Below are 16356 nucleotides of genomic sequence, written 5' to 3' on the forward strand. Positions count from 1 at the left end.
AGCAGCCTTTTCCTGTCATCAAGCAGCATAGTTCTGAAACCCCTGCATCTTTTAAGTGGGTGGGGTTTGTGATGTATAGGACACTGTCTTTTAATGTCTTCACCTGCTTCTTTGGTCCTGCATCCCTCTGATGCTACGTCTGTCTTGTGCACTGTGACTGATAGCTTTTGGTTGTAGTTACCTGTTGATTTCCCTTTTTTGTAGCTGGATGTGTGATTGGCATGCGAGAGAGTCATTGTGTTGAAAGTTGTGGCGAAGCTTGGGTCATTCCTTGCTTTGGCTTGACCTTTCACAAATTCCACAAAGACTGAGAAGGGTGGGAAGCTAACATGGTGGTCTTCTTTAAACTTTGAACCCACCATTGTCCATTTTTCTTGGAGATGAAAGGGCAGCTTCTCCACTATTGGTCCTACTCCCCTGGCTGTGTCAAGGTAACTTAACCCTGGTAAATATCCATCTAGTTTCGCCGCTTGGAGTTCACACAGCAGATCTGACAGATCACGAAGCTTGTGTGGTTCTTTACTGGAGAGCTTTGGAAAACTTTGTATCCTAGCAAACAGGGAGTTTTCTATTGCCTCTGGTGAGCCATAACATTCTTCTAGTCTTGACCATATCATGTTCAAACCGGCAGGTGGATGCTTTATGTTAACTGCTTTCAGTCTCTTGGCATGTTCAGAAGACTCAGGTCCCAACCACTTTATGAGTAGATTCATTTCTTCACTGGCTGTAAGACCAAGGTCCTTGATGGTGCTCTGAAATGTGGCTTTCCAGCTAAGGTAACTCTCTGGCTTATCATCAAATTCCGACAGTCCTCCAGTTACTAGCTGGCTCTTAGCTAGAAATCTGGCTAGGTCACTCGTTGTGCTGTCAGCATTATTGTGTGGGCTTAGTCCCCGTTGTGGCATAAACGGGTATTGCATCAGTTCCTGTTTGGGACTGCGAGGTGTGTACACTACTGGTTGTTCGCATTGTTCATTTCGATAATTGCTGTCATCATGCTGAAATGTATCTCTATTGTCTTGAGCCAGGTCAGTATAATTGTGCTTATTCACGTACTCACTCACTTTTTCCTCTGGGGTTGTTTGTTGAGCCAAAAATGTCAAGTCTTCCTTTGGTTCCGCTATGCCAAATTGAGCTGCTGCTGCCTCCATCACCCCTGCTTTAGCCACGGCTGCATCAGCTTCCTTTTGGAGATTGAGTACGTCAAGAGACGCTTCTAAACGAGCCTTTTCTATCTTGATGCTCATTTCCTTTTGCGCGTAGGCTAATCTGGCTTTTGCTGCTTGCGCTTCTGCTTGTGCCCGAGCTGCCTCCATACTAGCTCGGGTTGAGGCTGATGACTTACTTGAACATCCTGCTGATGACCTAACGGTAAGTTTCCCCGAAGACTTTGCAGATGCTACTGAGTGAGTGGACCTTGTTTCCTCGTTGCCTTGCTGTTCAGCGTCTGACTTCTCCATGGTCAAGTCGACTGCCGCTCGTGGACCCTTGTCGAGTGCTATGATTTCACTGTACTGTTGCACTCAATGTGACCCCGTGTCCTATATTGAGATTCACAGCCAGCTAAACTCTCTCTTACATCACTTCCTCCAAGGAACAGGCGCGTGTTGTAGTTGGACAGGATTTAATGTAAAAAAGTGTGAAACTGAAACAATACAAAATACAGAAAAAGTACTCAGTATACAATTATAATATGATCACTTAAATCAAATTAACATCTCCTTTGATATATAAGGCACATTAAAGGGTTCCTTCCAATTTAGCGGTCGCACTGCATGAACTCAGATTGGATTCACTAGATTGACACATATAGCATATCAAACATCTCAAACTTATTTGAATAATCACACGCATAATATCTTACAAACACATACAACCTTGAAACTTACTCATATTGCCACTCAAAGGGATATGAAGGAGCGGATGGCTTTGGATTGCCAGAGATGCACCATGCTTTCTCTACCTCCTAAGAAAACTACTTCCGTTCACTTCTTCTATTTACAAATCAGCCTAACATAGCGCATTGTGAAAACCTGCGCCCCCCACAGGCTCGGAGAGGCAACAACACAAAAACAGTTCCAACACAGGCAGCTTCCATCTTTAAAGGACTGAAGAGGAAGAAGTTTACAAGGAATCATTGAGAACAGTTTCAAACATCAACTGATTGAATCCATGAATCTGAAAACGTGTTTGTGAGTGAAAGAGACAGACATGTACATACTGAACTATCTGTTCAACAGTTAGTTCTCTCTGTTTCTCTGACAGGAGGACACTCTTTACACTAAACTCAGCACAGAGACACTGAGGAAGCAGTAACCAAAAAACGAGGATACCAGACTGCAAATCCAGGATAAAGAGGTTCAGTGAATGTGGTATTGCAGGTGTGGAGGTGGATCAGAGTGTCAGAGGAGACTCTGTAGAAGGACAGAGTGCCAGCAGGACAGTCCACATACACTGCTACTCTGTGGGAGGCGGAGTAGGAGGAGATGTGTGTTTTTCTGTTTTTGTGCCAGACAGCGTAACCATATTTGTCAGAGCAGAACAGACTCCAGGACTGATTATTCCTTCCAAACACACATTCAATACTATTTCCTTTCCTGCTGATTCTTCTGTAACTCACTGATATATAAACATCTCCTCTCCACTCGACCTCCCAGTAACAACGACCAGTCAGACTGTCTCTACACAGCAGCTGAGGCCAATGATCAAATCTGTCTTCATGATCAGGATGTGCGTAACCGAATGGGATAATATGTGTCACCTTCCTGTTGTTGTCAGACAGTTTGAGGTTTGCGTTTACTGTGTTTGTGTCGATTGTGAGTTGACAGGAATCTGATGAAGAGAACAAACACAATCCAGCTGCAGTTATTGATCCATCATCTGTTCATTGATTGACACTTTGATGATGACTCCTGACATCAGAGATGTGAATGAGTGATGTGACAGTTTGAAGATGGTTGAATGTGTGCTGCTTTGTTTTCATCAATCACATTAAAAACACACTTACACTTCCTCAGACCTGGGATCAGCCATCGCACTCCAGCAGGCTCCGCCCTGAAAGGAGGAGGGGGGTCAGAGCAGCACAGTCTCTTTCAGCATGCACACATGGACATTACCGTGGGTGCGGAAAGTGGAGCCTTTAAATTTTTCACTCTTTGTTTCATTTCAGTCATTTGCTAAAATCAAAAAAGTTCATTTTATTTCTCATTAATGTTCACTCAGAACCCCATCTTTACAGAAAAAAACATAAATGTAGAATTTTTTGCAAATTTATTAAAAAAGAAAAACTGAAATATCACATGGTCATAAGTATTCAGACCCTTTGCTGTGATGCTCATATTTAACTCACATGCTGTCCATTTCTTCTGATCCTCCTTGAGATGGTTCGACTCCTTCATTGGAGTCCAGCTGTGTTTAATTAAACTGATTGGACTTGATTAGGAAAGGCACACACCTGTCTATATAAGACCTCACAGCTCACAGTGCATGTCAGAGCAAATGAGAATCATGAGGTCGAAGGAACTGCCCAAGGAGCTCAGAGACTGAATTGTGGCAAAGCACAGATCTGGCCAAGGTTACAAAAGGATTTCTGCAGCACTCAAGGTTCCTAAGAGCACAGTGGCCTCCATAATCCTTAAATGGAAGAAGTTTGGGATGACCAGAACTCTTCCTAGACCTGGCCGTCCAGCCAAATTGAGCAATGGTGGGAGAAGAGCCTTGGTGAGAGAGGTAAAGAAGAACCCAAAGATCACTATGGCTGAGCTCCAGAGATGCAGTGGGGAGATGGGAGAAAGTTCCACAAAGTCAACTATCACTGCAGCCCTCCACCAGTCGGGGCTTTATGGTAGAGAAGCTTCTCCTCAGTGCAAGACATATGAAAGCCCGCATAGAGTTTACCAAAAAACACATGAAGGACTCCCAGACTATGAGAAATAAGATTCTCTGGTGTGATGAGACGAAGATTGAACTTTTTGGCATTAATTCGAAGCGGTATGTGTGGAGAACACCAGGCACTGCTCATCACCTGCCCAGTACAATCCCAACAGTGAAACACGGTGGTGGCGGCATCATGCTATAGGGGTGTTTTTCAGCTGCAGGGACAGGACGACTGGTTGCAATTGAAGGAAAGATGACTGCAGCCAAGTACAGAGATATCCTGGAAGAAAACCTCTTCCAGAGTGCTCAGGACCTCAGACTGGGCCGAAGGTTCACCTTCCAACAAGACAATGACCCTAAGCACACAGCTAAAATAACAAAGGAGTGGCTTCAGAACAACTCTGTGACCATTCTTCACTGGAGTATCTGTGGAACAGTGTTAATTTTGTTAATGAAATATTTTCGTGATAGGTTTCGCCAACGACTCTTTATTCCATGACGAAAACGAGACAATAACTAAATTAAAACCACCTAAAAGGATAAAAACAATGACGATTCGTCAAGACACAACCATTGTCGAAAGTGTAAATTAATTTTCTTATGAAATTAACACTTTTGTCAAGACGAAAGTGTCGATTAATTTCGTCATTGTTTTTATCCTTTTAGGTGGTTTTAATTTAGTTATCGTCTCGTTTTCATCATGGAATAAAGGGTTGTTGGCGAAACCTATGACCAAAATATTTCATTAACAAAATTTACACAGCTGTGGAGAGACCTGAAAATGGCTGTCCACAAACATTCACCATCCAACCTGACGGAGTTGGAGAGGATCTGCAAGGAAGAATGGCAGACGATCCTCAAATCCAGGTGTTTTTTTGCATCATTCCCAAGAAGACTCGTGGCCGTACTAGCTCAAAAGGGAGCTTCTACTCAATACTGAGCAAAGGTGAGCTCAGCGCTGGACCCTCTGCAGTTCGCCTTCCAGCCTGGCATCGGGGTGGACGATGCCGTCATCCACCTGCTGCACAGATCCCTCACCTATGTTCTTTGACTTCTCCAGTGCTTTCAACACCATCCAGCGGGTACTGTTGAGAGGGAAGCTGGAGGGAGATGGAGTGGACAGGCAGCTGACAGCCTGGACCATTGACTACCTCACCAACAGATCCCTGGGGGTCTCACTCTGGGACCACTTTTGACAGCATGTGACTGGAGTGCTGGTTGGCTGCATGGCCACCATGCAGGCTCCTTCTGGAGCTCTCAGTGCCCTCGTCTGCCACAGCACACATCCCACAGTGCAGGCTGCAGGCTAACAGGACCAGCAGGTGTCCTTGTGAGATCGGCTTTACAGTCAGAAACACCCCAACAGATGACCTGTTTCCTCCACCTGCTCCACCTCTTTGTTCCTTCTTCTTTGCTTTTTCTTTGATTGATTATTTCTTATAATCATTTGAATGATATTTTCAAGGTTGATCAGGATACCTACAGCTGCTACCACCAAAGTTAGCTCACTTTGACTGCAGTGGATTTTTCCTTAGTTTTCTACTCGCCATCATCACAAAGTCCAGAAGATCAATTCACAATTCAATCTTTGAGCACAAACACGTGTTTAAGTCATTACTGTCAGAAGCAGCAACACAGCAGTGCAAAGCCCATTTTCCTAGGTGGACAGTTAGGGTAGCCCCTTAACTGGCAAGGGCCCGGTGACGGGCCGTTTGTAGTCCCTTTTATATGGCAGGCTAGACCCTCCCATTTTTATTGACACGTCATTCGGCCAATCATGTAACTGGCTGCACCAAATCACCTGACAAAGCTACGTGACGCCCTCTGAGTATTATTGGCTCTGGGAAACCCATTTCTTAACATGATTGGCCGAATGAGGTGTCAGTCAAAATGGGCGGGTCTAGCCTGCCATATAAATGCACTTCATTCGGCCCGCGGACCAGACGCAGCCGATTAATAGGCTATGAAAGGGGTTGTTCAGAGCCAATAATAACCAGAAGGCGTTATGTAGTTTTTGTCAGGTGATTTTTTTGCTGCCAGTTAAGGGGTTAATGAGTGAGCCAGTAATCTGTTTATGCTTCCACTTGTTTGTTCTAAGCTAGGCTAACAGCTTCCCCCTACTTCCAGTGTTGGTGCTAGGCTAGGCTAAACATGTCCTGGACCTGTCTCTGCACACACAGGAAACTTAATCCCATTGATGGTCAGAGGGTAAAAATGTGAGACTGTTCCTCTGCAGAGATCACTTTGAACTGGTTGCTCCATTGTTGTTGATGGAGATTTTCTCCTTTGAGACCCCCATACAGATATCTACTGTTTCTCTTCAAGCAGACTTTCTGATAGAAGCAAAGTAAAAAGGTTCCTCTGTGTGTGACTGTTCAGATAACACTCGTATCCAGCATGAAGTCATCAGACAGGGCCAGAGTGAAGTACAGCTTCCTCCTCTATCAGACACTGTCTGTGGCTGCGACAGGCCTCTCCATACCTGAGAGTTTCCAGTCTCAGCTGCTCCAGCAGCTTCACTCCTGCCTCTCCTGGATGGTTGTAGCTCAGGTCCAGCTCTCTCAGATGGGAGGGGTTGGAGCTCAAAGCTGAGACCAGAGACTTACAACCTTTTTCTGTGATCAGGCAGCCTGACAGCCTGCAGACATGACAGATACTCTTAGAGAACAGCAGAGCAGCTGCATGCAGACAACAAACTGCAGCAACAAATCATTTGAAAATGAAATGACTGAAACAGGAGTTCAAAATAACCAAGTCAGTCTAAATGTTAAAGTCTACAAGTGATAAAATCAGTGAAGTCAAAATGATGATCAAATCTACATAAAGTAGGACTGAGGCTGATGGGAGTGTCATTAGTTTTGCTGCTTTTTGGTTTGAATCAAAGTTTTGGTCAAACTAGAAGTCTGAGCAGATGATGGCACTAAATTAAAAGTCTGCTGATTGTTGAAGTTCTTATATTTCATTGTGAGGACAACATGAACATCTGAAACTAATTTGATCACAACCCATCAAATCGTTGCAGAACCAAAGTGGCAGCTAAACATCATCCTCCACTGAACTGTGCTGCTGGTGAGGATGACATCATTTAAAGGTGCACATGAGGAAAGACTTCATTCAAATCCCAGGAACAAAGTTTGAAGACATATTTAAAATAAAGAAACTCAAAAAAGAAAAATTTTTGAGAAGTTAAAAAAAAAAACTTCTGAAGTTTAGATAATTTGACAAATCACAGCAGACACAGTCCTGCATCAGTTAGACTCTAATGGAAACCAGATTTTAGTCATCTGTTGAACATTTGAAGAATGCTGACCTGAGTGTTTCCAGTTTACAATGTGGATTCTTCAGTCCAGAAGATAAAGCTTTCACTCCTGAGTCCTTCAGGTGATTGTTACTCAGGTCCAGCTCTCTCAGAGTAGAGGACTGGGAGCAGAGAACTGAGGACAGAGCTTCACAACTTCCCTCTGAGAGGTTACAGAGACTCAGTCTGAAAAGACAATAATAAGAAAGTAATAAACGATTTGTCTAAGAAATAATAACGTGAACTTCTTTTGGAAATTAATGAGGAATTTGCAGGCAACACAAAAAAGCAGCAGCTGAAGCAGAGAAGCCCAGATGTCCTTCTCCCCAGCCGCCTCCACAAGCTCATCCGGAAGGACCCCAAGGCATTCCCCGGCCAGCTGAGAGATATAATCTCTCCAGCGTGTCCTGAGTCTGCCCTGGGACCTCCTCCCAGTAGAGCATGCCCGAAACACCTCACTCAGGAGGCATCCTAGTCAGATGCCCGAGCCACCTCAACTGGCTCCTTTCGATGTGGAGGAGCAGCAGCTCTACTTTGAGCCCCTCCCGAATGGCTGCACTCCTCACCCCATCTCTAAATCCGCCTTCCCATCTGGAACGACTCCGCACAGGTTGCCTCGACCCGCCGCAATTTGACAGCTTTTCCATTAGAATCAGATACACTTTGCAGGTCCTTTTACTGTACTCACTCACCCAAGGTCCTTGGCGATCCGGGGTGATCCGAAAATGTGATGCAGAGGACAGCATGCCACTGATTGGCCAGGGAGTGCCATCACTAGCGGAGTCATGAGAGCGACTCCTTCATTGGAATCAACCATTTTTAAAATCCGTCAGCAAGAAACTGGAGGCACAAAGTACTGGTTGAATGCCCAGACCGACAGTTTGCAGCGGTAGTTTTGCAACATGAGAGCCATCTGAAACGCGCACACAGCATACATATTATAACCCTATACTGCTGGGTGATCACCGATGAAAAACAAATTACCTGCCCCTACAAGCCGAACAGCTGGTTAGCACCGAGCCTGAGGCGGCTCATCAAAGGAACTTTGAATTACCGTAATAACACGACTGTTTAGCAGGTGAAACCATCACTTCAGCTTCCATCCAGTCCCATTCATGAAGTTTACCATGTGTGAAGGACACAGATCAAAGAAGTAATCTCACCTGACATAATTAAGACACTTGAATGTGACTTTAATGAGAAGGTTGCTGAGGACAACCATTTCTCCCAAGATGATCTTCAGTTTTTATCAAAACTGAAACAGGGAATCAGCACAAAAAAGATGGTTGTGTTGAGATGCCTCTCACATTTAAAAAGGAATTGCCAAACTTACCAGACAGTATCCAGTGTGCTGTCCATCACCTCAAGTACCTAGAAAGAAAGCTAAGGAGAGACAGACAGGCAAATCGTGTCCAGCGTATTAACCCCTTAACTGGCAGCGGCCTGCCCGCGGGCCGTTTGTAGTGCTTTCGCATATCGAAAAAATTCAAACAGTTTCTGAAACCTGAGAAACTGCACTTCACAGCCACATACAAATTACGTCTAGACAGTACTGCCCCCACTGCTATATCGACTCCATCCACACTGTGGTGATCCTCAATTGCAATGGAAACACAACACGACTGTGGCAAGTTGTTTTGAGTGAGTTGACCCGTGCTCAGTCATTCTGTACGGAAAAACAGCATAAGAGATAGGTCAGCCACCCTTCGGAGGATTTCTGCCACTTGGATTTGCAATTTTATTCTTTTGGTTGCTTTCCAAAGTGAAGGTAGGAATGTAGATCGACCGGTAAATCAACAGGTTCACTTTTACGCTCAGCTCCCTCTTCACCAGTGTCCATGTAACCCAGTGGGTTCATAATTACTTTTCTCCCTCATGTATGTCATGCGTTAATTGTATGTCAATCACTGATACCCCATCTGTTCAGGCCTTCAATGGACTGATCTGTAATCATCTGAATCTCATCCATTACCCTAACCCTCCTATGAGTCTAGAATTTGGCCCAAACATCTCACGGTCAATATCCACGTGAGCACTGAAGTCTCCCAGCAGGACGATGGAGTCACCAGATGGAGGACCCTCAAGCAACCAGCCCAGCAACTCCAAGAAGGATCAGTACTCTGAATTGTCTTTGGTCCATAAGTGCAAATAAATGCGAGGACCCGTTCCCCAGCCTGAAGGTGAGGGGAATCAACCCTCTCATCTAAATGGTGAAAATTCCGATGTACATTCAGCAAGCTTGGGGGATACAACAATACCCACCCCAGCTTGCCGCCTCGTACTGAGGGCAACTCCAGACTGGAACAAAGACTGATCTCTGACTGGTCAAGCTGATTACTGATTTACATTTTAATTTAATTGGTGCGCTACTATTAAGGGGCTAAAGCCTATCGCAGCTGCCATAGGGCGAGAAGTGGGGTACACCCTGGACAGGGACCAAACTGTTATTAACAAAGAGACAGACCATGCAAATTCTATATAGAAAGGTCCCAGTGATGGATGTTACTGACAGTGAATTTGTTCAATGCTCTTCTTTGTATGTCTGCAACAAATATTTGTAATGTTCCTTTAAAGTTAACGCATTTGGTCCAGAACTCGGTTAGAGGAAGTAATGTTCAGTGCAGACTTTTTAGAGTATGACACAAGCAAAAAAGACAGTGGTTAGGTTGGGTTTCTGCATCTCATCGTTGTCTTCATACAGGGCTGAAGTATATAAACGACTCATGTCAAATATTATGGTGAAGCTATGTGTCATGTCCAATTTTTGATCTGCTCGTTGAGAAGTGTGAAGTGCAGCTCCGAAGCTGATCGTATTTCTCCCGTTTGGTTACAGCAGGCAATGAGTTCTCACGATGGCAACACTGGGTGATCCTGTTGGTGAGCTTGGAATAAAACATCTGTATATAAAGAACTTGTCCTCATGGTGACTGATGGGAGTAACACTGGATTTGAACTCAGGACCGTCTCGCTGTGAGGTGATAGCACTAAGCACTGTACCACCATGCTGTTCATGTTCACCATTAGTTAATGTTAACTTTATTGGTCACAACACTGCATACTTCAGCAGATTGCTTAGAGTGCTGTGAAAAAGTATTTGTCTCTTTCCTGATTTCTTTTTTTTTTTAGTATTTTTGTCACACATGTTTCAGATCACACACATTTTAATGTTAGACAAAGATAACCTGAGTAAATACAAAATACATGTAACCCTGTGGGTTTGAGAATCCCAATTGTGCAGTGTTGTGGTTTTTTATGAATGAATGAATGAAGGTTTTATTGCCATGTGGGTGAACAGGTTCACACATTGGAAATTGCACAATTATCACTCTAATGCTGATATTTAAAGTTATTTTTCCTGCTCTTGTTTATTTGCAACTAAACTGCCTTTTTTATACTGAACTAAAAATGCATACTGTGTGTCTAAGGATGGTGGGAGGATTTGAGGCCAGCTAGAGTAGCTCTTATTCATGTTCAGGCCCCAGAAGCTCTGCTACCCCGCCCTAGCAGTCTGAGTCTACTCTCAGAGCATATTCATCTTCTAGCCCAGTGTTGAACCTGTTGCTCATTCAAATTCATGCTTAGGGGTCTCAGCTCATAAAACTGCCCATTTTAGGTTCACGTATAGGACACCAGTCATCCTGTTTGCCCATTTTTTGATTTATACAGTTTATAGGGATAACTCTGTCCAGTAGACCTAGCCATAGGCTATCTTGCCTATGTAGCACAGCCAAAAATTTTGGAAATGCAAATCAAAAAAGTGTAAATTTAGTCTAGGGTCACATTGGGCTCCACCAGGGTTATAACAGTTTTGGATTTTACATTATTGTTTAGTTTTAGTTAGTTTTTACTTTTTTCTTTAATTCAGTTAGTTTTAATTAGTTTTCAGAGCGGTTTTGCTTGTTTTTATTTTTGGTTTATTACTTAGTTTTAATTTAGTTTTGTTAGTTTCAGTATTAGTTTTAGTTTTTCATACTTTGTCAGGTGCAAGATTCAAAGTACAAGAGTAACTCTTCTGTAATAAAAACTCAACAAAAGATCCCGTAAAGAAATATATTCAACAACCAACTGTTCACAGACAGCAGCACTAAATGCTAAATGTGTGTAATATTAAGGACATACATGAACATCAACAGGGAGAAACAAAGAAAAACATGAACTCCCAAACTCAATAAATTCTACAATAAACTACAATAAAGTTCAGTGTCAGTGCAGCAGATTAACAACAGCTTCTGTTTTGTAGCTAGCTTGGTTAGATGCTCCATATGTGGCCGACCTCATGTCGCATTTCTGCTTGTGTAGCTGGATTGTGTGTGTTCATTACCTTACAGTCGTGTGCTGGTGTTTTATATGCGGTGCCGGCTGGGACTTCTTTTGGTCCTCGCTCTTTGTGCTCAGTTTTTTGGCTGCAAACATATTTGTCCCTGTTTTTTCACTTTCTTCATTCCCTCGAGTCCATTCCGACAGTTTTAGCAGCTCCCTCCAGGAATTTGCTGACATTTGTGAGTCCTTATATTGAATGTTCCTGATTGTTATTCTCTCACTGATAAAGTGGCCGGAAACGCACAAGGACGGAACAGGTTCATCACAACGTTGCGGCAGAGTGGCAGCGAGGAGTAGTCACATCTCACGCCAGATTAAGTCGGTTCAGAGCGGTTTCGGTAGCTGCCTTGCGCCCACTTCTCAGGTGGACTCTGATGTTGGTGTTTTTTCCTCACTGAGACGTGTTCCATACATTTTTCATCCTTTACAACAAGACGCTCTTCTATCTGTATTATCGGACTCAAAGAAACTCCATATGGGACTCTGCCGTTTTCTCGGCAGACCGCTACCATTACTTTTTGGACCACGGTGACAGTGGCGGTTTCTGATATGAGCGACATGGGCAGCCGCCCAGGGCGGCATTTCATCTAGGGCGGCATGACCGCCCCCCTCCCCCCAACGCATTGCGATCCCCGCAGCAGCGCCTACCGCACTGCTCCACTTGTGGGGTAATGGGCGCCCTCTGCCTGCTGTGTGTTGCATGTAGCTTTCTGCAATGGTCTGACAGGTTGTAACAGAAGGAAAGGGGCAGGCGGGGGATTCTCTCTCTGTCTCACTGTCACTGCTTCACTCGATCGTCACACACAGCGCTGCCCCGCCCCCTTCTCCTCTCAGCCTGGGCTGCGAGTCGAGTGAAGCAGTGATGGCGTGAGAGTGAGACAGTCAGCCGGGTTCATTCATTCATGCCTGTACAGTTTTGGTCTGGTTACAGCCAACAGTAACCGCTGAATTATAAATAAAGGCGACTTTTGCTGGCAGTCTCTCGCCAAACCTTTCATCCTCACTGACACTGCCATATCAAGATTAACGCGAAGTGTATGTACTAATATTGAAAAGTTTTGCGAGATCTCGCAAAAGTAACTCAGGATCTCGCAAAACCTTTGCGAGATATGCAAAACTGACTTTTTTTTTTTTTTTTTGTCCTCCCATGTTTTTTTCCCCCCATGTTCCACAGAATGAATCTGTGCATCTAATAAAATTAGATGCACACAACTGATAGAGCACAAAGTCCATTTCATCTATAATACTGTAAATATGGTCATTAAGTCACAGTATTTGTGTGAACCCGAATCCTTATAAAAAAAATAACACAAATATGAATCTAGACGGTTCGGACAAATGTTGGTGGATGGTGCAGTGTTGCCAGATTGGGCAGCTTGTGAACACATTGGGCTGGAAAATTATATAGATATGTCTATATAATTATAAAATTATATAGATATATAATTTTACAATAAAAACTTCCTAAAAACCTACCAAATATGGTGAAAAGCAGCCAAAATTTTAACAACTCACCCAAAGCTGTGTATATTTAAATATATATCACACCTGGTGTTATTAACATGAGTTTCAATGGAGGTTTTGTTGTGTTGGGCTGGCAACTGTCAGTCAGATCTGACAACCCTGGGGATGGGCGGTGGTGATAACCTATTCCGCTTCAGTGAATTATGGCAAATGGAAAGGAAAAGGTCAAAACCATCAGGTGCGCAGTTTAGGAAAAAGAGAAAAGAAGAAGAGGAGAAACAAGCAAAGATGAAGGTAAGCATGGTGGGGGGACCTTCTGTTAAAGCCTGTCTGTCAGACCATGGCAGAAAGCTACATGCACCACACAGCAGTCGCTCATTACCCCCCAAGTGTAGTAGTGCGGCGATCGCTATTGGGGGGGGGGGCTCGCCCAGGGCGCCAAACAGGCTAGGACCGCCACTGCACGGTGAGCACGCGCACAGCTGCCCGACAGCGCTCCCAGCTTAAACTCGGAGAGCGGAAAAATTATCAATCCACAAGGCTTATAAATCAAATGACAATCAAGGAAAGGAAGGTCATTTTATTTATAATTTTAGTTAGTTTTTTTAAACTCACGATACAGTTTTAGTTAATTATCCTTTTTTCCTTTTAATTTTAGTTTTTATTTATTTATTTCAGTTAACGACAATGTTTTTTCAATTTCAGTTTTCATTATTTTGTTCGTTTTATTTAACTATAATAACCCTGGTCCCCACTTTCTCCCTCATATCTGGTCTGTATAAGTGTGAGCAGTTGTAAATCCTTCTTATGGAGTACTATAGGATGGCCACAAGGAGGTTGTTTCTGATAATTATTGTGATGAATTTTTCTTACTGTCTTGTTGATGAATTGAAAATGTTCTGGGATGTTTGTGCTCTTTTAGATAGTACAAGAAGATTAATGAGACCCCTAATGTATGCTTACAAAGTGCAGACTCAGCACAAATCTTAGACAAAGAAAGAGAAAGAGTATAAATACCACGGTTAGAAGAGGAGAGAGAGGAAAAAAGAGAAGATGTAGCGACTGTCTTTGTCCGCGTTGCCCATTTTTCCAGCAACTACTAAGGCACAACCTCCCAGGAGGGCTCTTGACTTTTGTGTTTGTATATTTCTAAGAACTAGTAACTTTTTGTAACAGAACTTGCTCATCACCATGGATCATTTGGACAGGTTGATTTTATTTGGACTCACACTTAATCTCAGCACGGGCTCTCCTCGGTCAGAGAGTCGGAGAGTGTGACGAGGAAGCCGGGGCATGATCAACAGGTTCTTTCTTCTTTTCTGCTACTCTGTGTGTGTATCTCAGTCTTCACTATGCTACTGTCTGTGTCTTTTTAACTATTTGTATGCTACTAAGATGTCTAATAAACAGCCTGCATCAGAATCTGCTCAACCCTGTCATTTGTTGGTAACCATGGTTTTAATTGGGTTTGAATTCGCAGTCAAAAAGGAACGTGGAGACCCCTAAAATGTATCCTACAGCAGTAATCACAGATATTCCCCCCTGTTCAGACCTTTAATGGGTTGATCCACACTAGCCCAAGACTCATTGCCTGAATGAGTTAAGCCAGCCCACTCCCACAAAGAGAGGTAAGTACAAGCTGCAGAAGCAGAGAGAGAGGAGGAGGAGAGGAGGCGACACCGCGTTTGCCGAGTGAACAAACAAATGAAATAAGCTAATGACGAGAACAAACCGACAATTTGGTTTGCTTAAAGCCACAAGTGAGAAGAAGACAGAACCGACCGCTTGGTGGTTTCGAGCAGTGCGAGCGCCTCAGTGAGTGGAGTTGAGTTAAAGAAGCTAAAAGGCTAAAGTAGCGCGGAGGCTAACATAGCCCGCCAAGCTTAATTGACAGCTAATAAGGGCCAACGAGTGGCGCCAAACCGGATAGCTGTGGGAAGCAGGTGCTACACATTAGTATCCCAAGCTAATTCTAAGATTGATAATGTCATGTTTTATGTTGAATTTTACATTTTGATGATGTTTTATTTTATTGACGTCATGTGAGTTCAGCTTTTATTTTATTTGCTGTGATTATGTTAACTGTGATGCGGAATACGTGTGTTACCGCATGGGGAACGTACTTTTATGCATTTCTATTTTAATTTGTGATTGTTTCTTTTAAGTTAAATTGGAAGTGCTGGCTCTCTTCTTCCAGGTTGGGTTTTTTTTTTTTTTCCCTTCCTGGTCATACCCCCCACACACACACACACACACAGACAGACACAGACACACACACGTAGGGTGGAGAGTGGAGAGGCCACGTGCAGAGCCGCGCGGCCACTTGCCTCTCCTTTTTAATTGCATTATAGTCATTATAATTCACAACACATACACACATACTACTCGATACACACAGGACCTTTGGGGCAGGCATGTTACTCAGAGGTCGATGAGATGGGGCCGCTGAGGTGGCCTTGCTGGTTGCCTCCTCCCCCCTGCCCCCCTGGGGTGTGGGTACTTCCGGGTTCCTGGGTCGGGCTGGATGTTCTGACGTGGGTGGTGGCCTGCTCCCCTGGGGGCTGCGGCGCAGGGCTGCATTGGCTTCTTCGGCGTTGGGGGGGGGGGCTCTGTGGGGGCTCGGGCGGTACCGGGGCCCTGGGGCCCTGCTGCCGGACCGTACAGGGAGCTGGCTGTTGGGGGGGGCTGGCTTCTCGTTTCCTCGGATTCTCTGGTGCCCTTGCTCCTTGAATGGAGGGACTCCGTCTGAGACCTCCCTCCCCCGTCTGCTGGGGTGGGTGTGCGGTTGTCTTTGGAATGAGTGGCCGCAGGTCTTCTTAGGTTTTGGTGGGCTGCTGGCGGCCTGGGCTTCCTGGGGCTCTCTTTGTCTGCCTCTAGCTTCTGATGGGCAGGGCTGCGGCGTTCTGCCCTCATTGGTAAGTACATTTCATGACACAAACACAAACACTCACGTAATCATAATACAAAATGGTTGGTTTGTGTAACCAAGCAATTTTTGTTTTCCCCACACAATTTTTTATTTTGCAAGTATTGTCAGTATCTTTTATGTTTAACAAGTGACTAATTATTTGGTTTATTTACTTGTGTTCTTTCCTATTTTTTTCTCTCTCTATTCTCTTTTTTCCCCTCTCTCTTTCTCTCTCTCTTTTCTCTGTCCCTTTTTCTTTTCTTCTTTTCTCTTTCCTAAGCCTGTCAGCTCTGGCAAAATGTGTCACACAGTATGCTAAAAATAACTCAAATAAAATAAAGGCAACACTAACAAGAGAAGCCTATAGAGAACCTGTTCATCTTGAAATAGCAAATGTGTTTGGCACAACAACGCATTCAGATCACAGTTCTGTTTGCAAGATCTGCCAAACATGACAGGCTAAAAAAAAAAAAAAAAAAGTTAAATTGGA

General features: G+C 44.0%; 1 protein-coding gene across 1 annotated transcript in view; it reads right to left on the reverse strand.

Annotated features, from left to right (window-relative positions):
• Positions 1-16356, reverse strand: part of LOC115796187 (NACHT, LRR and PYD domains-containing protein 3-like) — a 66741-nt gene that overhangs the window by 42953 nt on the left and 7432 nt on the right. The window contains exon 6 of the mRNA XM_030752478.1: positions 7187-7360. Coding sequence (XP_030608338.1) covers positions 7187-7360 — 174 coding nt within the window. The remainder of the gene's footprint in view (positions 1-7186; positions 7361-16356) is intronic.

This window comes from Archocentrus centrarchus, chromosome 2 (genome assembly GCF_007364275.1).
Source record: "Archocentrus centrarchus isolate MPI-CPG fArcCen1 chromosome 2, fArcCen1, whole genome shotgun sequence".
Taxonomy (NCBI): domain Eukaryota; kingdom Metazoa; phylum Chordata; class Actinopteri; order Cichliformes; family Cichlidae; genus Archocentrus; species Archocentrus centrarchus.